This window comes from Eumetopias jubatus, unplaced genomic scaffold (genome assembly GCF_037043125.1).
Source record: "Eumetopias jubatus isolate StellerSeaLion01/CBP00866 unplaced genomic scaffold, mEumJub1_p1.0 scaffold_13, whole genome shotgun sequence".
Taxonomy (NCBI): Eukaryota; Metazoa; Chordata; class Mammalia; order Carnivora; family Otariidae; genus Eumetopias; species Eumetopias jubatus.
The window spans coordinates 55,720,627-55,746,868 of record NW_028274819.1 but is presented as its reverse complement, the minus strand read 5'-3'; the positions used below and the strand labels follow the sequence as shown (position 1 = coordinate 55,746,868).

Genomic DNA, 26,242 nt, shown 5'->3' with positions numbered 1-26,242 from the left:
TACAGTACTACAATGTATTTTCTCATCCTCATGATTTTCTTTTTTTTTTAAGATTTTATTTATTTATTTAACAGAGAGAGACGCAGCAAGAGAGGGAACATGAGAGGGAGAAGCAGGCTTCCTGCTGAGCAGGGAGCCCGATGCGGGGCTCAATCCCGGGACGCTGGGATCATGACCTGAGCCAAAGGCAGATGCTTAACGACCGAGCCACCCAGGGGCCCCTCTTCCTCGTAATTTTCTTAAGAACATTTCCTTTTGTCTAGCTACTTTATTATAAGAATATAGTATTTAATGCATATAAATATACAAATTATATATTAATCAACTACTTATATTATTGGTAAGGCTTCTGGTCAACAGTAGGTTATAAGTGATTAAGTTTTTAGGGAGCCAAAAGTTATAGTTGTTGTTTTTTTTTTCTTGAGAGCGCAAATGTGCAGGGTGGGGGTGTGTGCAGCGGGGCAGAAGGAGAGGGAGAAAGACAATTTTAAGCAGTCTCCATGCCCAGCGCGGGGCCCCACACAGGGTTCAATTTCATGACCCTAAGATCGTGACCTGAGCTGAAACAGAGTCAGACACTTAACCAACTGAGCTACCCAGGCACCCCAAAAGTTATAGTTGGATTTTTGCCAGTGTTGGGAGTCAGTGTCCCTAACCCTCGCATTGTTCAAGGATCAATTGTCCTCTCCTCCTTGCTAATAGTAACATCTCCAAACATAAGGGAATATGTGGTATACACCAAGTCCATTACTTACCATTAGTAAGATGTTTATAATCCATCCCAGAAAGTCTGCTGCTCATGCTCACTAACCATTTCCAAGAAAAAACACACTCTTTCCCATTACTATCCTCAAATCAAGTGTTCAACAAGTACTCACAGAACACTTGCTACACACACACACCCTCAAGCTAAATGCTGAGGGAAATTCATATAGAACATTAGTTCCTGTGCTCAAAATACACAGGTTATTTTTGTTGGGAGACAATTCTTGTGCAATTAGAGAATGCTGAATCTGCATTCTAGGGATGACTACAGGAGACCATCGTATCTTTGAATGTGGTTTATGAAAATCAATTCTATGACTTAGCCACAACTTCAAAAAAGAAAGTGCTAAGTTATGTCATTTAGACTCTCAGTGCTATACTGGAGAGGGACTGATATAAAATGAGGTTGGAAAACTTCCCCGGAGATACACCTTGAAAGATGAGTAAGATCTGATGGGCTTAGCGTAGGAAATCAGACTTTCTCATGAGATAAACCATAGGAACAGAAGTACTGAGGTGAGAAAGAATCTGATGAGAGAGCAGTCTGTTTGAGGGTAGGGTATATACTGTAAATTTTATGTTCCAATTTGTCAAAGCTATCAACAAGTGCCTTGTATCTTATAGTTAACCTAAATATCTATTACGATAACATCTTCACCCCCTAAAATATCTAATGGTGAACAAAAAGAACATGTCACCTCCCCCTTACCACCCCCCTCACCACCCCCACACACTCTGAACCATTCACTGCCCCATCCTTCCAAGAATGCCAGCTTTCACTCACCTCCATGTCATCTTCCTTTTTCCTCTTGTTTACGGATTCACTTCCTTCTTCGTCTTCTTCTTCTTCCTCTATGATTCCTTCCACTATAGATTTTGAGCCTTCTGGACTTGTAATTCCTTCACACCTAGGTGGTTTGTTTTTTTTTTTAAGTGCTATCATACATCTTTCTTTTATACACAAATTATCTCAAAGATACTGAAACTCATAGTCTTTTACAATCAAATGTCAGTTAAAACTTAATGCTTCTGGGAGAAGGAGGATGTAAACAATGTGCACTTTAAAATGTGCAGAAATAGACCAGGGCTGTGGAAGGTCATGGCCATGGAAGGTATGACTATATTCCAAGGGCTGGTTTCCAGTTCTTGCACCAGTACTGACCCACAGAAGAGAGTAATCATTTTCTGTGGCATGGTGACAAGAGTTTTATTGACATTATCTTGTATAATCCTCATAACAATCCTATGAAGTAGCCCTGAAAAATAAAAAAATTGTCCAAAATCACCTGGCTCATAACTAGTTGAGGCTGGAAGGCAAATCCAGGCCCAATTTACCTGAAAGCATGGAACTTTTCTACTGTACCCTGCTTACAATAGAGCAAGGCTTAAACAGCATGGTAAAAGGCCCCCACTTTCAATTAGCTGATGGAAACTGACAATTACAATAACCATAGCCAGCTGAACCTTGGGGATTATAACATCTGATCCAACCAATTACTGTTGTTGTTTTTCCTCTAAAAAACAATATTACATAATTAGGTAGAAAAATTATTATTATATGAACCGCTGATAACATAATTCCTCTTAGAAAGAACTTGTTGAAAAAATACACTGACAATATTAAAGGTAAAAGTCCCAAGGGCCTAGGCATCAGCTAGTACTAAGGTCTGTTCTGCATGATAAAGAAGTATTTGTTATTTTGCTCTTGAAAGGGAGAGAGAAGGGAGAAGAGGAGAGAGAACAAGTTAAGATAAACTGAAGGGTCAGTGAAACTTCAATGGTGGATTTTTAACAGTGATAACTTGTCTTCCTTTTCTCCTCTACCAATCTCAGTAAAGTATATGTTCACAAACTGTTTTATCAAGTGGGGGTGTTCTATGGGACTTGAGGTATCAAGTTTCACATCTAGGGTCAAGGTAGTATAACAAAAAAACAACATGTGCTTTGGATTTCCACAGCTATGGATTAGGAGGTTCAAGAGAATTTCACCTACATCAAGAAGGGCAGGAAGGTTCTATCTAGTATCTATGTGACAATTAAAACACACACTATATACACAAGTTTACATATTAAGAGAAGACACCACTTAAATTTACCTACTAGGTAAAATTTAAAAATTGCTGAACTACCTGAATACAAGCCATATAACTTCCTCACAAAATGCTTTACCACTGCTTAAACAAATCTGATTCCAAAATATTTAGGCATTGAAAAGTGGGCAGTTTCACAGCTTAAAGACTGCATTGTGTCCACTAGATATTACTACTCAAATTGTATGTTTAGGCATAAAGACCATGATACTTGAAGTCAAATACACAGGAGACTGATTCTGAGCACTGTCATTCACTAGCTGTGTGATCCTGGGAAAGCTACCTTACCTTTCTGAACTTCCATTTTCTCACCTATAAAACAATACTTATCTTAAAGAGGTACTGTAAAGACTAAATGAGATGGTGCGAATGAATTAATGAATCTAGGTCATGATCATCGATGGCTATCAACACTCAAAAAAAGAGACAACCAGAAATTACATGCTTCCTAATGGCAGTACCTATTCTTATAAACAAATAAAAAGCCAAAATAACAACAAACAAACCTGAACTTGATCAAATCTCAGGATCTAACTAACAATTTACAGACGATACAGTGAAGAGAGGAACATGTTAAATTACACCTTCAGGAATCAATCAGAAAATCCAGACTGTGGGAAATTCTACAGGGCAAACAACCAGATTTCTTCAACAAATAAATTGCAAGGAAAAAAAATAAGACAAGTGGAACCTATAAATTCAAAGATACTTAAGAGTTATATCCTCCAATTGCTATGTATCTACCTTATTGTGATTCTGATTTGACATATAAAAAAATTATCAGTGAGTCGATTAGAAATGTGAATACTGAATGGACATTTGATGATACTGAGGAATTATTAACTTTTTTAGGTGTGATAACGGTATTGTGATTGTGTTTTAAGTGTCCTTACCATTTAGGGTATCCTGAAATCTTGGAATTTATTTAAAAATATTCTGTAATTAGGGGAAAATAAGGGGCACAGATGAAACAAGACTGGCCATGAGTCAGTAACTGTTGAAAACAGGCAATGTGTATACTGGGGTTCATTGTATTATTCTACTTTTATAGGTTTAAAATTTCCACAGGATTTTTAAAATGAGAACATGGATATTAAATACCTGGCACAGTGCCTGGCAAATAGCAGGCATTCAGTAATGCCATTATCATTTTTATCAACTCTTGTGTTCCCTATCTGTTCCACTGGGCAACATTTTCTCAATTTATCAAAAGTTTATTTTGTGACTACAAAGCCATACTCAGGACTCATGTAACCCTATCCAAGAAGATCAGCTGGGCTATATAACTTTAGCTTAGCCTTAGAATCTGGCTTTCACTAAAGCTTTTATACTGTGATTTCCTCACAATCAGGTTTGGCTAAGAAGGAGACCATTACCAGAATAAAATCATAGCTTCCAGCACTAGAGTGGACCCTTAAAATAGTTTTTAATGTCCATTCTCTGGGATTCTTCACTTTTTAAGACGCAGAGTTGCATTAAAAAGGTAATCCTGTATTATACAGGCTTTGGGAGTTCTTCAAAAAAGAAAAGCTATGAGGCTAGCCTAACTGAGCTCACTTGTAAAAATTATCTAAAATAATAAACGCATTCAGGATAGTAGAACAGGTGTATAACAAGAAGCAATCTGTAATTCCCTCACCATGTTTCAGTCTCTAACCAGCCCAAGAGGGAAAAATAAGACCTACTGTTTGACTTGGCCAACCATTGAGACACGGGCTGACTCCAAATTTCGAATCTGACCACTCTTCACACTAAAAAAGTGAGAAGGGAGAGAGGAGGTTATTTAGCATCCATCTTATCATGTCATAGGGTCAAATAGATAATTTTGCAGATTCTATGGAACCTCTACAAAGTTGTGTTTACCAATACAGCTTACTATGGAGATTACCACTACTTCCTACTTCCTACCTGGTTATTATGGCTATAAGCCAAGTAGTAAAAATTAAGTAAAGACATTCAAGCCATTTCAGTTCTGCAAACATTTACCAGGAGGATACTATGTGCCAGGCCTGTGCTCAAGAAGCACCTGGTAATTCAGCAGGGAGAAAGAAACACAAACATAGTTTTAATATAATAAAGTCAAGGTTCAAACGAATCACTTCATTCTGAGTGAACAGGTTAAAGAAAGCTCCTCAAATGTCCCGCCTAAACCGAGGAGAAAAGAAGTTAGGCGGAAGATAAAAGAGGGTGGTCAGGGCATTGCAAGCAGAGTGCACATTGTGAACAGAGGCACTGTGATGTGGAAAAGTCAACTGGATGAGGATTTTAGAGGACAGAGTGCAAGGAGAAGCGGGCGAGAGCAAAAGGGGAGTGTGAGTGGGAGAAAGGGACAGGCAGGCAGAGACAAGCTCCTACAGGGCCCTGCATGCCATGATACAGAATTCAGGAGCTTAGATGCTATTTTAATAGATTAGTTCTCTCAGTTATCTACCTATGTATGCTTAAGGGCCAAGCAAAATGGCTGCATGTCCCAGGGGGAATTGGAAACAATATCCGAAGCAGGCCACCAGAACATTTTCCTTCCCTTCCCTTCTCCTTTCTTTTTAAGATTGCATCCATTTATTTGAGAGAGAGAAAGTGACAGAGCACGAGAGTGGGGAGAGTCAGAGGGAGAAGCAGATACCCCACTGAGTAGGAAGCCCGATGTGGGGCTTGATTCTGTGACTCCAGGATCAAGATCTGAGGTGAAGGCAGATGCTTAACTGACTGAGCCACCTAGGTGCCCCCAGAACACATTTCTTTAAACCTAACTTTTTTAGCTTAAAAAATTGTGTAAAATTTTAAAGGGCAACCCCCTTAGATAATGACCTTGTTTCTTATTTTAATGATAAATAGACACAATCAGAATGATTATTTCATTTTTCTACTACCAACTGAATCTACAGAATCTACAAATACACCAGTATTTATAATCATACACCCTGCCTTGATGACTGTTTAATATATGAAACACCTCTGTTCCTATTCAAGGCCAAACTTGGGCACAGTTCCTATCCCCTCTTGCTTATGAGGACCTTGCTTCTTATAGTTATCATGTGGGTCATTTTTTTCCTCTAGTGGATCTTATAAAACAGCCTTTGAAAACATTCTCAACCCCACATTCACTACTAGATACTACCCCACTTCTCTGCTCTCCTATACAACAAAACTTCTCCAAAAAGCTATCATAAAAAAAAAGTTATCTTAAAGGAATCTTTTTTCTTAAATATTATCTACGCAATAATGATTCTCCAATTTATCTCTAACTCAACTTCTTTTAACAAGTATATACAAGTATTTACTTAACATTTCCACTTAGATGCATAATAAGCATTTTAGCTTATCCAAACAAAAATCCTGATTTCCTGACCTTTTACTTGCTCCCAAATCTACTTCTCTTTGTCTCTACCATTCACCCAATTGTTTGGGCTAAATCCCTAGAACTCATCCTTGAATGCTGTGCCTCTTCCTGCCTCCAACCCCCATTTCTCTGCTGATATCCAATCCATTAGGCAGTCTACCCTGCCTAATGTCAGTTCTACCCTCAAAATACATTCCAAATATGACATATTACTTCCTCTGTTGCCATCCTAGTCTATGCTTACCATCATTATTCTCCTATACTACTACAATTGCCTCTTAACCAATTTCCCACTTCCATTAACACACCCACTCCCTACTCCTTTCCCTAGTGTTTTCCTCAGAGCAGCCAGAGTGGTGAAACCAAAATGCAAATCCTTATCTGTCCAACTTCAAAGCCTAGGCTTCTAATGACAATAACCTATGGCCTCTCATTAGGATGACCAAGAAAGTAGAAGTGGGAATTCACTTTGCTTTAAATCCTTACTGAATTAAACAGGTTGGCCTTGTATGTCAACATTTTTTTTTCATCTGGAATAGCCACAATAGCCATGAGTCATGAACTTTATTCAGATATCCAGCAGAGTACAAAACAAAATTATGAAATACTTCATTGGATTCTTTCTGATTCTCAGGCTCAGGAAGTGGGTTCTAAAAATCAGTGGCTCTCAGAAACCCAAAACATTTTAACATACAACCAATAGAATCCTCTTCCTGTCCCACATCTGCCACTAGAATCAAGACTCTATCTCTTTTAGGAGAAGGTCCACCACAACTGCCATGCCGGATTAAGTACCTATCTTCTGTAACTCCTGTGCCTCCTTCATTGTGTTTATATATTTACTTATTTGTTTTTTGTTTTTGTTTTTAAGATTTTTTTTTTTTATTTTTTAACAGAGAGACAGCGAGAGAGGGAACACAGCAGGGAGATTGGGAGAGGGAGAAGCAGGCTTCCCGCCGAGCAGGGAGCCCGATGTGGGACTCGATCCCAGGACCCTGAGATCATGACCTGAGCCAAAGGCAGACGCTTAACGACTGAGCCACCCAGGCGCCCTACATATTTACTTATTTGTATTCCCAGTTATTTGACAGATAGGAACTAAGCCTGATTCATCCCCAGTTCTTAAATCAGGTACCGACACATCTTAGGTACAAAAAAAAAAAGTTTACTGAATAAATTTAAAAAGTTATTTGGAATTGTCTTCTCACTGGTTGTTACTGGGGAAGAAGGCAGGGTGCCTGAGGTACTTGCTGAACTGGCAGCAGCTACGTTCTGAAATGCTGTGGTTGCCAAACAGGGAGAGAACTTTGGTGCTTCTGAGAGAACAGGAATTCTGCATCTCAGTAGTGTGAACAAGGGGAGAGAGAAGCAACCTCACCAAACACAAACATCATTTTGGCAAGCCATATTTGGCATGAGACCCTCTGTCTTAGAAAAACTACCTAGGCTCTATTTACCAGGTCCTTCATTTCCTTTTGATGTCTCTGATTCATAGAACAGATATGTTCTGCCTGCTAAGGCAGGCAGCAGCATGCTGTATGCTATATGAAAGTACAAAAGAAACAGAGGATAGCTTCTGCCCTTATGATATAGGAGAAGCATTAAGACACACATGAAAACTGACAATATAAGCGTATCTTTTAGGGGAGCATTAGAAGACTTAAGAGGTAAATAGTACAATATAATATAGACAGAGGCCTCTAGCAATTTGATCAAATGAGTAATCTGAGTGGTTCGGAGGAGTTAGAAAAAGGGTCTGAAAAAGGACCTAGAGATGATTTTAAACAACAGGTAGGAAGACAAGGATACTAAGGATATTTATCCTAAGACTGATTTCCTTGTGGGAGAGACAGTATTATACTCATTTTTGAAATGTCACCCTTTAGCACAAAATGTTTAATAAATATTTAATCAAATAATTGATTGAATTAATGAACAAATTAATGACAAAACAGCCTTTACTTAAGTGGAAGCCATAGCCAATTCTGTCTGTGATTTTTCTGAAAACCAATTACCCAAAGAGATTTTATTTACCCAAAACCCAAATAAAAACTGAGAAAGGAACCTATGCAGATCCTTTCTGTTTCTCCACCTTTTTCTCTGGAACACAGAAAGTGAATCTAGAACCATGAAGCATCCGAAGTGGAAAAGGCCTTAGAGCCTCATTTAGTCCAGACTCTTACCTCAGAGATGGAAATAGCTAGACAGATGATCCATAATTATTAAAATTCTAGGAGGTACTACAGTGTATCAGAAAAAGGATGGATTTTAGATAACTGGGCCAAGTATGAAACATTTAAAATATTAAAAAAAAATTCTGCTCTTTACATAACTGTTTCTTTCCGCACATATCATAATAAAGCTAAGGCTTGGAAACTGAACTACTCCTTTGAACTTGGTGCCTGAAGTGATGAAAAAGGACAGCTACAATCTAACACTTAAAATACAGACAATATAGATTTGTGAGTTACCTCCATTCAATGGCATTCTCTAGAGACTTGAAGGTTTTAGGACGACCACGTAAGAAATTCTGCATGCTATTAAGTGCATCCATGGCTGTACCTAGATGTTAAACAAATATTTTAACTACAGCACTTAACATATTCTAAGCATTTACCCTTACTGGGTTAACTGTACATTTGTCCTCAATGATAGGAGAAATCAGTGATGCTCTGGGAAAAAAAGACGCAGCTTAAGAAAATTCAGAAGACTGATGTGATAGGCAGCTTCCAAGATGGCCTCCAGTGATTTCTGCCTCTTGGTATTCACTCCCTTATGTAGTCTTCCCACACTGAATAGGGGCTGACTTGTATAAGCAATAGTTTGACTTCTGAGGCTGGGTCATAAAAGACATGCAGCTTCTTTTAAATGTTAAATAAAATTATGGGACATACATACAATTGAAAAATTATGCAGCCACAAAAGATATCTACAAAGAGTTTATGATGACATGGAAAATGATTATATAACATGGAGTGTGGGTGAAATGGGGGAACGTGTCAAAAGGTACAAACTTCCAGTTATAAAATAAATAAGTCTTAAGGATGTAATGTACAGCATAGTGACTACAGTTAAAAATACTGTATTGTACACAATGGAATATTATGCAGCCATCAAAAGGAACGAGATCTTGCCATTTGCAACGATGTGGATGGAACTGGAGGGTGTTATGCTGAGTGAAATAAGTCAATCAGAGAAAGACATGTATCATATGACCTCACTGATATCAGGAATTCTTAATCTCAGGAAACAAACTGAGGTTGCTGGAGTGGGGGTGGGGTGGGAGGGATGGGGTGGCTGGGTGATAGACATTGGGGAGGGTATGTGCTATGGTGAGTGCTGTGAATTGTGCAAGACTGCTGAATCACAGATCTGTATTCTGAAACAAATAATTCAATATATGTTAAGAAAAAAAAAAAGAAGATAGCTGGAGGGGAAGAATGAAGGGGGGTAAATCGGAGGGAGAGACGAACCATGAGAGATGATGGTCTCTGAAAAACAATGAGAGTTCTAGAGGGGAGGGGGGTGGGGGGATGGGTTAGCCTGGTGATGGGTATTAAGGAGGGCATGTTCTGCATGGAGCACTGGGTGTTATGCACAAACAATGAATCATGGAACACTACATCAAAAACTAATAATGTAATGTATGGTGATTAACATAACAATAAAAAATTTAAAGAAAAAGGAAAAAATACTGTATTGTATATTTGTTGGTTTTTTAAAAGATTTTATTTATTTATTTGAGAGAGAGAGCGTGCACACATGCGAGCAGGGGGAGAAGAAGAGGGAGAGGCAGAGAATCTTAAGCAGACTCCATGCTGAGTATGGAGCCCTACCCGGGGCTCTATCTCACGACCCTCAGATCATGACCTAAGCCGAAACCATGAGTCGGCTGCTTAATCGACTGAGCTATCCAGGTACTCCTGTATTGTATATTTGAAGGCTGTTAAGAGAGTAGATCTTAAAAGTGCCCACCACAAGAAAAAAAATTCGTAATTATGTGTGGTGATGGATGTTATCTACACATACTGTGTTATCATTTCACAATATATACATATATTGAATCATTATGTTATATACCTGAAACTAATAAAAAGTTACATGTCAATTTAAAAAATACTTGGGAATGCCTTTGCTACAAAATAACATAAAAAAAGATATCAAGTCAGAGGGACATAGTTCAAGATGAGTAGAAATCAACAATAAATTAAAACAAGATAATAATAATCTACCATGGATGTCTCTCATAAATCAAAGATTTTGATTTGGTCAGTACTAAGAAAACTTACCTTCTACAACATCAATCATACAGAGACCCAGGAGACTTGGCACCAGGTTAGATGATGCTGTGTGGACTGCAATAGCACCACCCATACTATGTCCAATCAGCATGATTGGAGGAGGGAGGTCCCCATACATGGCTTCAACCACATTGCCAACATCTCTGCAAAGAGAAGGAAAAAAAGCTGAGAATGCTCTCTGACAACAGTGTTAAAATCATTTTCTTTCCTAACTCTTTCCTTTGGTCTGTAATGAGTCCTAAGACTGTAAAGGTCCACTGGGCCATCTTGCAAATATACCTATGTAAATCTCTTAATATGCCCCCCAGTATCTATACATGTAGCCACACATCTAGCTCTTCTGAAAAATGGGACTAAAAGTCCAAATTTTCTTTTTTTTTTTTAAGATTTATTTATTTATTTGAGAGAGAGAGAGCACGAGAGAGGCAGAAGGAGAAGGAGAGGCAGAGAATCTCAAAGCAACTCTGTGCTGAGTGCAGAGCCGAACAGGGAGCTTGATCCCATGACCCTGAGATCATGACCTGAGCCAAAATGAAGAGTCAGATGCTTAACCAACTGAGCTACCCAGGTGCCCCAAGAACCCAAATTTTTTGATTTTCATTTACATCACACTTTCATTTTTCCACACATTTAGTACAATTACATATACCTTTATTTTAAACCTAAGCTTGAAACTGGACAAATAATGTAAGCACTCTATGCTTCAGTTTCCCCAACTATAAAACAGGAAAACAATTTTATCAAGCATTATATAGCGTAGTAAAATTTAGAGTCACAAGATGAATTGTAGCCCCAGTTTAATTTTTATTATGTGGACTTGAATTAGTTACTTAATCTCTCAGACAGTTTCAATATCTATAAAATGAAGATACAAATGTGATTTACAAAAAAAGAAAAGAATATGATTTACTATTCTAGATTGCCTTGAAGATTAACTGAAACAGTAAATGAAAACTACTTTGAAAAGTGTAAATGCTATACAAATGTTACTTATTACTTATATTTGTTATGTAAAGTTATTTGAAGTATGAACAAAATTTAAATACAATGTTCTGGGGAAACAAGATGTTCAGAGCTAATTTTTATTGGCTTCTGTCCAAGTCTTGAATTATGAGTGGATCCATTTTGAAAATTTTTGAAAATTTTGAAAAGTTTTGAAAATGAGAAGTGAAAAAGGAACTTGGGTTTGATTTGCCTATAGGCTGGCCCTCTTCACTACAGCAATAGGTACGTATGGTATGTTTTTAGAGACCACTGGCTCTACCGTCTACTTTTGAGAGTGGCTGAGTCAGTTAACTTCAAAAGACAGTTTGGTCTTGCTGGGTGTTACTATATACATCAAGCACCCACACAGTGTTACCCAAATATAGCACATGTGGATATAGGAACACAGCCTTTTGAATATGATCTCCAGGGTATTCAGAATGGCAAAGACAAATGCTATTAATTATTTCAGAAGGAATCTTAAAAATCTCATAAAACAATTACAGATGCGAATAGGGTAGCTGTAGCACCTGCAGACAATCTGAATGGGAGATAAGGAGGGCCCGTCTAATTTTATAAGTGAAAAAAGCAATAGTTTAATATTCCTTTGGAGTTAAATTTAAAGCTAAAAGTTTTGGTTAGTAACAGCTATAATAAAGCAAAAGGATGCTACAGAAGATTATCTAAGTATACAGGTCTCTTAAAAAGAAAAAATACTCAGTAACTGAGTTGGAGGGGTTCTATGATATCTGCTTCATGCATGTATGAAGGTGGACAGGGTCTGAAACAAACCAATTCCATAATGTATCTAAACTTAGGAAAGGTAAAATGTGGTTATGATCAATCACTTGATCATTTACCATCAGGAGAAATTTATTCTTACTAAGTTTAGCCAAACTACCAAGATTAGTACCTTGAGACATGTTCTGAAGTTCCAGAAAAATAAAATAAAGATGAAGTAGCAGATGTTATCTATAAAACTAGCCTCTAAATGGATATACCACAGTTTTGGCAGAGGCTTTATAAGGAGATTCTATTATGCTTATTAATACTGGGTTCATTTCCTGAGAAGCAATATAGCATATCACAGACATAACACAAAAAGAATATCAGAGCAACCTGAACTCAAATCTTGGTTCTTCTACTTTCAGTGGAATTGCATTTTATGTAGGGTTGAGGTTCTGAAGTTGATACACAAGGCAAAAATTGTGCTGTCAGTACTACTTGAAAATCCCATTAATTGTCCATTAAATATGCCCATTTGGAGATTTCTGTTTCAGAGAAACTAAATTCAGAAATCATATAAATGTTTTATTGCTTTGGCTATTTCACAAGAATCTAAATTATTGGCTCTTCTGATTCTTGGTAATCATCTTCATCATTCTAGATAGTCTTAATTATCTGATTTATTTTTAACTTTTGTTAAAAGTTAACTTATTGTCTTTCAGCTCCAATTCACCCTTCATTTTATGTTCTCCAAAACTGGATCTGAGGCCTTTAAATATTTTTTCCTTTCCAGCTGGCATGATGTTAATTAAGCTTCATCAGTAGAGGGTGCAAGAGAGACCCTGCAGAAAGAGAAGGTTTTGCTCCTGGTTCATGTGCATCACTTCACAAGCTCCTGAAGCCTGTCCTCCTCTGGGACCCAGGTCCTGCAGCATGGGAATCCCTACAACACACAGAGCTTCCCGAGCGCCCAAATCCTGCAGCACAGGTGGTTTCTCCAGCATACCATCCCCCATGCCCAAATTTTTTCCTAGCCTTATTGAGGTAAAATTGATATACAAAAGATGGTAAATAATGTTTACACCTGTGTTACCATCACCATGATTAATAAACACCTCCAAAAGTTTGTGTGTGAGTGTAGGTGTGGTAAGAACACTTAACATGAGATCTACCCTCCTAACAAACTTTTAACTACACAGTTACCTCATTGTTTAAGCATAGGCACTATGTGGTAAAGCAGATCTCCGGAACCACCCTCAATACTTTGTTGCAAAGTGCCTCTAGTGACACACCTCTCTGTGAACAGCTTTCCTGGCACCCTAGAGGGCAGAAATCTCGCAAAGTTCTGCCAACGTGGCATCCAAATGACTTTTCTGCCTTCAGTAAGCCACAGTCAAGCCCTCTACAGCAAGGTCTAAATCTCAACCTCTTCCATTAGTGTACCATCTCTGCCCAAGGGGATTGTGGCAGCTTCTTAAACCTGCTATTCCTATATTCTTTCTTCTTTTTTTTCCTGATGCTAAAAGCTTCTTTTTTGATTAAATTTTTTTAAATTTTATTATGTTATGTTAATCACCATACATTACATCATTAGTTTTTGATGTAGTGTTCCATGATTCATTGTTTGCGTATAAAAACCCAGTGCTCCATTCAATAAGCACCCTAATTCCCAACACCAGGCTCACCCATGCCCCCACCCCCCTCCTCCCTAGAACCCTCAGTTTGTTTCTCAGAGTCCATAGTCTCTCATGGTTCGTCTCCCCCCTGATTTCTCCCCCTCCATTTTTTCCTTCCTACTATCCTTTTTTTTTTTAAACATATAATGTATTATTTGTTTCAGAGGTACAGGTATGTGATTCATCAGTCTTATACAATACACAGTGCTCACCATAACACATACCCTCCCCAATGTCTATCACACAGCCACCCCATCCCTCCCACCCCTCACCACTCCAGCAAACCTCAGTTTGTTTCCTGAGATTAAAAATTCCTCATATTAGTGAGATCATACGATACATGTCTTTCTCTGATTGACTTATTTCGCTTAGCATAATACCCTCTAGTTCCATCCACATTGTTGCAAATAGCAAGATTTCTTTTTTTTGATGGCTGCATAATATTCCATTGTGTGTGTGTGTGTGTGTGTGTGTGTGTGTGTGTGTGTGTGTGTGTGTATGACATCTTCTTTATCCATTCATCTGTTGTTGGACATCCTGGCTTTAGCTATTGTGGACATTGTTGCTATAAACATTGGGGTGCACGTACCCCTTCAGATCACTACATTTGTATCTTTGGGGTAAATACCCAGTAGTGCAATTGCTGGGTTGTACAGTAGCTCTATTTTCGACTTTTTGAGGAACCTCCATACTGTTTTCCAGAGTGGCTGCACCAGCTTGCGTTCCCACCAACAGTATAGGAGGGTTCCCCTTTCTCTGCATCCTCCCCAACATCTGTTGTTTCCTGACTTATTAATTTTAGCCATTCTGACTGGTGTGAGGTGGTATCTCATTGAGGTTTTGATTTGGATTTCCCTGATGCGGAGTGATGTTGAGTACTTTTTCATGTGTCTGTTGGCCATTTGGATGTCTTCTTTGGAAAAATGTCTGTTCATGTCTTCTGCCCATTTCTTGATTGGATTATTTGTTCTTTGGGTGTTGAGTTTGAGAAGTTCTTTATAGATTGTGGATATTAGCCTTTTATCTGATATGTCATTTGCATATCTTCTCCCATTCTGTCAATTGTCTTTTGGTTTTGTTGACTGTTTCCTTTACTGTGCAAAGGCTTTTTATCTTGATGAAGTCCCAATAGTTCATTTTTGCCCTTGCTTCCCTTGCCTTTGGCGATGTTTCTAGGAAGAAGTTGCTGCGGCCGAGGTCGAAGAGGTTGCCGCCTGTGTTCCACTCTAGGATTTTGATGGACTCCTGTCTCACATTTGGGTCTTTCATCCATTTGCAGTCTATTTTTGTGTGTGCTGTAAGGAAATGGTCCAGTTTCATTCTTTGGAATGTGGCTGTCCAATTTTCCCACCACCATTTGTTGAAGAGACTGTCTTTTTTCCATTGAACATTCTTTCCTGCTTTGTCAAAGATTAGTTGACCACAGAGTTGAGGGTCCATTTCTGGGCTCTCTGTTCTGTTCCGTTGATCTGTGTCTGTTTTTGTGCCAGTACCATGATGTCTTGATGTTTATAGCTTTGTAATAGAGCTTGAAGTCCGGAATTATGCCACCAGCTTTGCTTTGCTTTTTCAACATTCCTATGGATATTCGGGGTCTTTTCTGGTTCCATACAAATTTTAGGATTATTTATTCCATTTCTTTGAAAAAAGTGGATGGTATTTTGAAAGGGATTGCATTAAATGTGTAGATTGCTCTAGGTAGCATTGACATCTTCACAACGTTTGTTCTTCCAATCCATGAGCATGGAATGTTTTTCCATTTCTTTGTGTCTTCCTCAATTTCTTTCATGAGTATTTTATAGTTTTCGGAGTACAGATTCTTTGCCTCTTTGGTTAGATTTATTCCTAGGTATCTTATGGTTTTTGGGTGCAGTTGTAAATGGGATTGACTCCTTAATCTTTCTTACATCTTGTTGTTGGTGTACAGAAACACAACTGATTTCTGTGCATTGATTTTATATCCTGCCACTTACTGAATTCCTGTATGAATTCTAGCAGTTTTGGGGTGGATTCTTTTGGGTTTTCCACATAAAGTATCATATCATCTGCAAAGAGTGAGAGTTTGACTTCTTCTTTGCCGACTCAGATGCCTTTTATTTCTTTTTGTTGTCTGATTGCTGTGGCTAAGACTTCTAGTACTATGTTGAATAGCAGTGGTGATAGTGGACATCCCTGCCGTATTCCTTTTTTTTTTTTTTAAGATTTTTATTTATTTATTGAGAGAGAATGGTAGAGAGAGAGCATGAGAGGGAAGAAGGTCAGAGGGAGAAGTTGACTCCCTGCTGAGCAGGGAGCCCGATGCGGGACTTGATCCTGGGACTCCAGGATCATGACCTGAGCCAAAGGCAGTTGCTTAACCAACAGAGCCACCCAGGCACCCACTGCCGTATTCCTGACCTTAGGGGGAAAGCTCTCAGTTTTTCCCCATTGAGAATGATATTCGCTGTGGGTTTTTCATAGATGGTTTTTATAATACTGAGGTATGTATCCTCTATCCCTACACTCTGAAGAGTTTTAATCAAGAAAGGATGCTGTACTTTGTCAAATGCTTTTTCTGCATCTATTGAGAGGATCATATGTTTCTCGTTCTTTCTTTTCTTAATGTACTGTATCACACTGAGTGATTTGCAGATGTTGAACCAACTTTGCAGCCTAGGGATAAATCCCACTTGGTCATGGTGAATAATCCTTTTAACGTACTGTTGAATCCTATTGGCTAGTATTTTGGTGAGAATTTTTGCACCCATGTTCATCAGGGATATTGGCCTGTAATTCTGCTTTTTGATGGGGTCTTTCTCTGATTTTGGGATCAAGGTAATGCTGGCCTCATAAAATAAGTTTGGAAGTTTTCCTTCCATTTCTATTTTTTGGAACAGTTTCAGAAGAATAGGTTTTAATTCTTCTTTAAATGTTTGGTAGAATTCCCCGGGGAAGCCATCTGGCCCTGGGCTCTTGTTTATTGGGAGATTTTTGATTACTGCTTCAATTTCCTTGGTGGTTATGGGTCTGTTCAGGTTTTCTATTTCTTCCTGGTTCAGTTTTGGTAGTTTACACATCTCTAGGAATGCATCCATTTCTTCCAGGTTATCTAATTTGCTGGCATACAGTTGCCCATAATATGTTCTTATAATTGTATTTCTTTGGTGTTAGTTGTGATCTCTCCTCTTTCATTCATGATTTTATTTATTTGCGTCCTTTCTCTTTTCTTTTTGATAAGTCTGGCCAGGGGTTTATCAATCTCCTTAATTCTTTCAAAGAACCAGCTCCTAGTTTCGTTGATCTGTTCTACTGTTCTTTTGGTTTCTATTTCATTGATTTCTGCTCTGATCTTTACTATTTCTCTTCTCCTGAAGGTTTAGGCTTTACTTGCTGTTCTTTCTCCAGCTCCTTTAGGTGTAGGGTTAGGTTGTGTATTTGAGACTTTTCTTGTTTCTTGAGAAAGGCTTGTATTGCTATATACTTTCCTCTTAGGACCACCTTTGCTGCATCCCAGAGATTTTGAACAGTTGTGTTTTCATTTTCATTGGTTTCCATGAATTTTTTTAATTCTTCTTTAATTTCCTGGTTGACCCATTCATTCTTTAGTAGGATGCTCTTTAGCCTCCAGGTATTTGAGTTCTTTCTGACTTTCCTCTTGTGACTGAGTTCTAGTTTCAAAGCATTGTGGTCCGAAAATATGCAGAGAATGATCCCAATCTTTTGGTACCGGTTGAGACCTGATTTGTGACCTAGGATGTCATCTATTCTAGAGAATGTTCCATGGGCACTAGAGAAGAATGTGTATTCTGTTGCTTTGGGATGGAATGTTCTGAATATATCCGTGAAGTCCATTTGGTCTGGTGTGTCATTTAGTCTTTATTTCCTTGTTGATCTTTTGCTTAGATGATCTGTCCATTTCAGTGAGGGGGTGTTAAAGTCCCCCACTATTATTGTATTGTTGTCAGTGTGTTTCTTTGATTTTGTTATTAATTGGCTTATATAATTGGCTGCTCCCATGTTAGGGGCATAGATATTTACAATTGTTAGATCTTCTTGTTGGATAGACCCTTTAAGGATGATACAGTGTCCTTCCTCATCTCTTATTATAGTGTTTGGTTTAAAATCTAATTTGTCTGATAGAAGGATTGCCACCCCAGCTTTCTTTTGATGTCCATTAGCATGGTAAATGGTTTTCCACCCCCTCACTTTCAATCTGGAGGTGTCTTTGCATCTAAAATGAGTCGCTTGCAGACAGCATATCAGTGGGTCTTGATTTTTTATCCAATCTTATACCCTGTGTCCTTTGATTGGGGCAAATAGCCCATTAATTACATTCAGGGTAACTACTGAAAGATACGAATTTAGTGCCATTGTATTTTGTTCCCTGCAAGCCTGTAAGGTGACTGTAACTGTATATTGTCTCTGTTCCTCTCTGGTCTATGTTACTTTTAGGCTCTCTCTTTGCTTAGAGGACCCCTTTCAATATTTCTTGTAGGGCTGGTTTCATCTTTGCAAATTCCTTTAGTTTTTGTTTGTCCTGGAAGCTTTTTATCTCTCCTTCTATTTTCAATAACAGCCTAGTTGGATATAGTATTCTTGCCTGCATATTTTTCTGGCATAGTGCTCTGAATATATCATGCCGATCCTTTCGGGCCTGCCAGGTCTCTGTGGATAGGTCTGTTGTCAAGCTAATGTTTCTACTACTGTAGGTTACAGACCTCTTGTCCCGGGCTGCTTTCAGGATTTTCTCTTTGTCTCTGAGACTTGTAAGTTTTACTATTAGATGTCGGGGTGTTGACCTATTTTTATTGATTTTGAGAGGGGTTCTCTGTGCCTCCTAGAATTTAATGCCTGTTTCCTTCCCCAAATTAGGGAAGTTCTCTGGTATAATTTGCTCCAATATACCCTCTGCCCCCCCTCTCTCTTTCTTCTTCTTCTGGGATCCCAATTATTCTAATATTGTTTCATCTTATGGTATCACTTATCTCTCGAATTCTGCCCTCGTGATCCAGTAGTTGTTTATCTCTCTTTTTCTCAGCTTCTTTATTCTCCATCATTTGGTCTTCTATATCACTAATTCTCTCTTCTGCCTCATTTATCCTAGCAGTTAGAGCCTCCATTTTTGATTGCACCTTATTAATAGCCTTTTTGATTTCGAATTGGTTAGATTTTAGTTCTTTTATTTCTCCAGAAAGGGTTTCTCTAGTATCTTCCATGCTTTTTTCAAGCCCAGCTAGTATCTTTATAATCGTCATTCTAAACTCTAGTTCTGACATCTTACTGATGTCCGTATTGATTAGGTCCCTGGAAATCGGTACTGCCTTTTTTTTTGAGGTGAGTTTTCCCGTCTTGTCATTTTTGTCCAGAGGAGAAGAGATGAACAAGAGAACAAAATGCTAACAGGGTAATAACAACCCCAGAAAAATATACACTAAACAAGTCAGAAGAGACCTGAAACCAGGGGAAAAGAAAGGGAAAGAAAAAAAAAAAGAAAAAGAAAAAAAAAAAGGATATCATCAAATATGATCAGGCTGGTGAATATATCAGTGCCACACACAAGATTTTGGGCGTATTCTGGTCTGTTAGAAGAAACTGCCTCCCAAAATTTTAAAGAAAGAAAAACTTATATATATACAAAAATAAGGGTAAGTATGATGAAGGGATGGAATATGACTGTAAAGATGAAAATTATAAAAGATTTTATAAAAGGAATTGATAAGAAGTTGGTTGAAAAAAGAAAGAAGAGAAATTAAAAAAAAAAGGGAGAGAATGTGATCAGGCAGGAGACTAGAACAAAGCCATATACTAGAGATTTAGGGTATATTTTGGTCTATTAGAAGAAACTGTATCCCAAAATTTTAAAGAGAGAACAACTTACATATATACCAAAAATAAGGTTAACTACAATGAAGGGATAGAATATGACTCTAAAAATGAAAAATAAAAAAGATTTTTAAAAAAAGGAATTGATAAGATGTTGGTTAAAAAAGGGAAAAAGAAAAATTCAAAAAAAAATAGAAAAAGAAAATTTTAAAAAGTTAAGTTTGAAAGACTAAAGGATCCTGGGAAAAAAAGCCATGAATTCTATGTGCTGTATTCCCCTAGTGCTGGAGTTCTGCCATTCTCATTGATCGGTAAACTTGGTCTTGGCTGGCCATTCTTGCTGATCTTCTGGGGGAAGGGCCTGTCGCAGTGATTCTCAAGTGTCTTTGCCCGAGGAGGAATTGCACTGCCCTTGCCGTCTGGGCTAAGTAATCTGCTCGGGTTTGCTCTCGGGAGCTTTTGTTCCCTGCAAGTTTCCGTACAGCTTTGGAGGACGAGAGTGAAAATTGTGGCCCCAATCTCTGCCCCGGAGGAGCCAAGAACTCGGGGCCCCACTCCTCAGTGCGCCCCCAGAGAAAAGCAGTCAATCACTCCTGTCTCCCCAGTCTCCGGCCACACTCCGTGCTCACCCAGCCTGTGACCGAGCATTTCTATCTCTGGCACACGACCCTGTTTGGAGTCTCCAAACCCAGCAGATCCCTGTGGTGCACTCCCGCGCCACTTCTCCCAGGGGAGGAAGGGGAGTCTCCCTGGATCTGCCGCTTGTTGGGTGCCTGCTGGAAAAGCAGTGGCCCGACTGTGCCACAGATCAGTTTATGGCAACCCCGAGCTGAGAGCCCACTCCTTGGTTCCGTCTTTGCAGCCGGCTTCCCCACTCCAATACCTGGGAGCTCTGCTGCACTCAGGCACCCCCAGTCTTTCTGTGACCCCGAGGGTCCTGAGACCACACTGTCCCGCGAGGGTTCCACCCCCTGCTTAGCCACTGGAGCGAGCAGACAGTCTAAAACTTCTGCTCGCTCCAGTGAGCAGACTTCTAAAACTTCCAATTTTGTGCTCCGCTGCTCTATCACTTGCTGGTAGCCGGATGAGGAGGCTCCCTCCCCCCACAGTCTATCTTCCTGTATATCACCTCGAATTCACTTCTCCACACGTCCTACCTTCCAGAAAGTGGTTGCTTTTCTGTTCAGAGAGTTGCTGCTATTCTTTTCTTCGATCTCCTGTTGAGTTCATAGGTATTCAGAATGGTTTGATCCCTATCTAGCTGAATTCCTGGGACCAGACGAAATTTAGGTCTCCTACTTCTCTGTCATCTTGCTCCTCCTCCCTCTTCCTTTCTTTTTTGAAAATTTTTCTAGTTTTAATGAGGTATAACTGATAAGTAAAATTGTAATATATATAAAATATACAATGTAATGATTTGATATATGGATACATTGTGAAATGACTCTCACAATCAAGTTAATTAAACATACATTCTTTAATGTTCTCTCTACTTCTTACTAGCAATTCTTCATTACTTCAATCCCCTATTATAGTTAATAGATCTTTATATTAAACTTGCCCTGTTCAAATTCTAATGTCTTTTTTTCCTGATTGTCCCAGACTGATACAATATTAGGCAATGTATCGTTAAGGTCCTCAATTAATTCTCCATTTTTCTATAGAACGTCATCCAAGCCATCATAACTCTTTAGCAGCCTGGCCACTTAGATGATGGATTTGTCAACAGTCAGGAAACACTTTAAATCTTTAAAAATTGTTCACAAATCTTTCTAGAGGTATCACCAATATACTTGATTACTTGGGGCTTTATTGTTCTCACATTACAAAGGCATTAGGAATAACTCAGAGAGCAGATTTTTAGCTCCCTTTTCATGGTTTCTCAGGAATACGCTCATTGAATGGAATGGTATCATACATTGTTATTTCTCTCTCTCTCTCTCTCTCTCTGCCAAGCACTATAGTTGAATGATCACAATTCTGCTCTATTAACTGTGTGCCTCATACAGTTCGTTCTTCAATCTATGAGTTAGTGTCCTCACTGTTTTGTTTTGTTTTTTTTTAAATAATATCTGGGGGCGCCTGGGTGGCTCAGTTGGTTAAGCGACTGCCTTCGGCTCAGGTCATGATCCTGGAGTCCCGGGATCGAGTCCCGCATCGGGCTCCCTGCTCAGCAGGGAGTCTGCTTCTCCCTCTGACCCTCCCCCCTCTCATGCTCTCTCTCTCTCTCTCATTCTCTCAATTAAATAAATAAAATCTTAAAAAAAAAACAAGATAATATCTGGACTACAGAATAATGTGGATAATTAAAATAAATAACTTAAATAATTTATTCTTTTTTAAAAAAAGATTTATTTCTTTATTTAGAGAGAGAGTGCAGTGGGGAGAGAGAGAGAATCTCAAGTAGACTCCCCGCAAAGCATGGAGCCTGACATGGGACTTGATCTCATGACTCTGAGATCACAACCTGAGCCGAAAGCAACAGTTGGATGCTTAACCAACTGTGAGTCCCAATAAATTATTTATTCTTAATAAATGCCTAATTTACACTTAATAAAGCCTGGCAGACAGAAAGCACACAAATAGCACCTACTATAACATTAAACCTATGGCCACATGAGTTTGAGTTCTGAAGGAAACACAATTCACTCTTGGATTAAAACACTAAAGTAGGGCGCCTGGGTGGCTCAGTTGGTTAAGCGACTGCCTTCGGCTCAGGTCATGATCCTGGAGTCCCGGGATCGAGTCCCACATCGGGCTCCCTGCTCAGCAGGGAGTCTGCTTCTCCCTCTGACCCTCTTTCCTCTCGTGCTCTCTATCTCTCATTCTCTCTCAAATAAATAAATAAAATCTTTAAAAAAAAAATAAAAAAACACTAAAGTAAGAAGAGACAAGATATTTTTGGCTACAAGTTGGTCAAATACTTCAGAGACCATGTATTAAAGCAGGGTAGTTAGAAGAATCCTGTTTACAATATAGGTCAGTGGTTCCTAAACACCAGTCACAGGACTGGCTGCATAAGATTTCTTTATAAAGCTTTATCAAAATATAAATAAATGCCCAGATCCCCCTGGTAGAAGCACTAATTCAGCAGGTCTGGGATAAGGCCAAATCATCTGTATTTTAATCACTTTTTAGGTGATTCTAATGAGTGACCAGGTTTGAGGCCATTGTATATACTACCACCATCTTGTACTTGGAGGTCCAGGGTATAATTAATTATTCTTTAATACCTTGTTCTTGTCTTACTAGGAAGCTGGACAAAGAACGTGGGCAGGATACCTTAAAAACATCATACAGGGTAGGGCCTTTTGTATATAACCACTTTCTAAGCATAAGTTCCCAATAGATATCCAGATTCTATTCAACTCTGTCAATAGAAGAAAACTTTGCAAAAAGCAACACAAACTCAAAGAATTTTCAAGTGCTTTATGTGATGACTATAACACTGAATATATCAAGAAAGATGGAGGTTTCTTTCAAGTTTAAATACTAAGAAGATACCAAATACAGAGGAAAGACAACAGAAGTAAAATATTCTCTATGTTAATTTTTGTCCAACAATCTCACCAGGAGAGTAATAGTTATACTACTATTTATAACAGTAATGGAAGCCAGGTGATGTATAAACAATATTATGTTACTTACTTTGCCATTGTTTCTGCAGACAGGTCTTCAGAATTCTTGACTTTTGTTTCACCTAAAAAGAAAATATTTAAAAAATAAAATTCTCAATGATAGGAATTATAAAAGCCAGAGTATTCTCTTTCAAAAATCTCATTTTGGGGAATGAAATTCAGACTTTATAATTGTGTATGATGGACTTAGCAAGGATTTTCTATGTTACAGATCCATCTTTATAGTTGGCCACCCTAAGGAGGATATAATTCCAGTACCCTAGCAAAGATTCATCCATATTCCTTATACATCACTGCATCAGAATTTGGCTACATTAAAGGACATTTTTTTTTAAGCTAAACAACAACACATATATGTGTGTGTATATTTATAAAATATCTTTTATAGAAACTAAGACTTCCCTCAAAGAGCCCAAATGGAACAGGCCAGGTTATTTTGTGACCACACTGAAATTTGTAATAACACTATTCAAAGGGGTTGGCAAATATATCATTGAGTCAATGACTAATTAAGAACATCACTCACCATGACCTCGCAGATCTAAAGCCACAATCCTACACTGAACCCTACTAATGATCGCCGCCTAGGAAGATAAGGAAAATCTGGGTTAGTAAGTCTTTCCCCATCACCAACAATAACTTTGTTGAATGGACTGCCATCAGAATTCAAGAACCTCAAAATAATCAAAGGAAGACGTTTCACTTTTTTCCTTATTTGAGTATAGCTGACATACATTGTTACATTAGTTTCAGATGTATAACACAGTGATTTGACAGGTTTATACACTGTTATGCTCACCACATACAACACTATTACAGTATCACTGACTATATGCTGTGCCTTTTATTCCTGTGACTTACTCATTCCATAACTGGAAGCCTGTATCTCCCACTCCCCTTCACCCGTTTTGCCCATTCCCCCATCCCCATCCCTCTGGCAACCATCAGTTTGTTCTTTGTATTTATAGCTCTGATTCTGCTTCTTGTTTGTTAATTCATTTTTTTTTTAGATTCCACATATGAATGGAATCATACGGTATTTGTCTTTCCCAGTCTGACTTATTTCACTTAGCATAATACCCTCTGGATCTAACCATGTTGTCATAAATGGCATGATCTCATTATTTTTTATGGCTGTGTAATATTCTATTGTGTGTATATATCACATCTTCCTTATCCATTTGATTAGCAATGGACACTTAGGTTGCTTCTATATCTTGGCTATTATAAATAATGCTGCAGTAAACACAGGGGTGCATGTACTTTTCAAATTAGTGTTTTCATTTTCTTTGGGTAAATACCCAGGAGTGGAATTAATGGATATATGATCTTTCTACTCTTAATTTTTTGAGGAACCTCCATACTGTTTCCACAGCAGCTGTACCAATTTACATTCCCACCAACAGTGCACAATAGATGCAGAAAAAGCATTTGATAGAATTCAACATCCATTCATAACAAACCTCTCAAAAAAGTGAGTTTAGAGGGAACATACCTCAATATACTAATAAAGCCCAAATACAAAAAACCTACAGCTAACATCATACTCAATGGTAAAAAACTGAGAGCTTTTCATCTAAGATCAGGAACAAGACAAAGATGCTCACTCTTGCCACTTCTGTTCAACGAAGTACTGGAAGTACTAGCCACAGCAATCAAATTATATTCCCACTAACAGTGCACAATGGTTACCTTTTGTCTACAGCCTTTCCGATGCTTCTCTCTTGTCTTTTTGATAATAGCCAACAGTTGTGAGGTGATAACTCATTGTGGTTTTGATTTGCATCTTCCTGATTAGAGATGTTGAATATCTTTGCATGTACCTGTTGGTCATTTGTATGTTCTCTTTGGAAAAATGTCTATTCAAGTCTTTTGTCCATTTTTTTAAAGGTTTTATTTATTTATTTCAGAGAGAGAGACAGCATGAGAGAGACAGAGATCACGAGCAGGGGGGAGGAATAGAGGGAGAAGCAGACCCCCCCTGAGCAGGAAGTCCTATGCGGGACTCGATCCCACGACCCTGGGATCATGACCTGAGCTGAAGGCAGACGCTTAACCACCTGAGCCACCCAGGTGCCCTTCTGTCCATTTTTTAATTGGATTTTTTGCTGTTATTGAGTTATATGGATTCCTTACATATTTTGGATATTAACCACTTATCAGATAGGTGGTTTGCAAATATTTTCTCCCATTCTGTAAGTTGCTTTTTCATTTTGCTGATAGTTTTTTCTTTTTCTTTTTTCTTTTCTTTTGGCTATGCAGAAGCTTTGGGGTTTGATGTACTCTCACTTGTTTCTTTTTGCTTTTGTTGCTTGTGCTTTTTGTGCCATACCCAAAAAATCACTGTCAAAACTAACGTCAAGGGGCTTTCCCCCCATGTTTTCTTCTAGTAGTTTTACAGGTTCAGGTCTTACATTTAAATCTTTAAACCATTTCAAGTTAATTTTTGAGAGTGATGTAAGATAAGGAGTCCACTTTCATTCTGCATGTGGTTATCCAGTTTTCCCAGCACCAACTTATTGAAGAGACTATCCTTTCTCCATTGAGTCTTCTTGGCACCCCTATCAAATATTAGTTAATCATATATGCATGGCTTTATTCCTGGGGTCTTGATTCTGTCCCATTGGCCTATGTGTCTATTTTTAAACCAGTACCATACTGTTTTGATTACTATAGCTTTGGATTCAAATATGAAATCAGGAATTGTGATGCCTGGCTTCTTCTTTCTAAGGACTGTTTTGGCTATTCAGTAGCTTTTGCTGTTCCACCCAACTTTTAGGAATTTTTTTTTTTTCTATTTCTGTGGAAAATGTCATTGGAACTTTGACAGGTATTGCATTGAATCTGTAGAGGGTTTTGGGTAGTATGAACATATTAACAATATTAATTCTTCTGATCCATGAACATGGGGTACCTTTCC

The 26,242-nt window shown here is 38.4% G+C and overlaps 1 protein-coding gene across 2 annotated transcripts in view; it reads right to left on the bottom strand.

The window, feature by feature from the left end:
* PPME1 (protein phosphatase methylesterase 1) overlaps positions 1 to 26,242 on the bottom strand; it is an 88,116-nt gene that overhangs the window by 23,897 nt on the left and 37,977 nt on the right. For both annotated transcript variants that reach the window (XM_028115870.2, XM_028115869.2), the window contains exons 4-9: positions 23,849 to 23,906; positions 23,333 to 23,384; positions 10,485 to 10,639; positions 8,667 to 8,757; positions 4,541 to 4,606; positions 1,550 to 1,673 (exon numbers count right to left, since the gene is read on the bottom strand). In XM_028115870.2, coding sequence (XP_027971671.1) covers positions 1,550 to 1,673; positions 4,541 to 4,606; positions 8,667 to 8,757; positions 10,485 to 10,639; positions 23,333 to 23,384; positions 23,849 to 23,906 — 546 coding nt within the window. The remainder of the gene's footprint in view (positions 1 to 1,549; positions 1,674 to 4,540; positions 4,607 to 8,666; positions 8,758 to 10,484; positions 10,640 to 23,332; positions 23,385 to 23,848; positions 23,907 to 26,242) is intronic.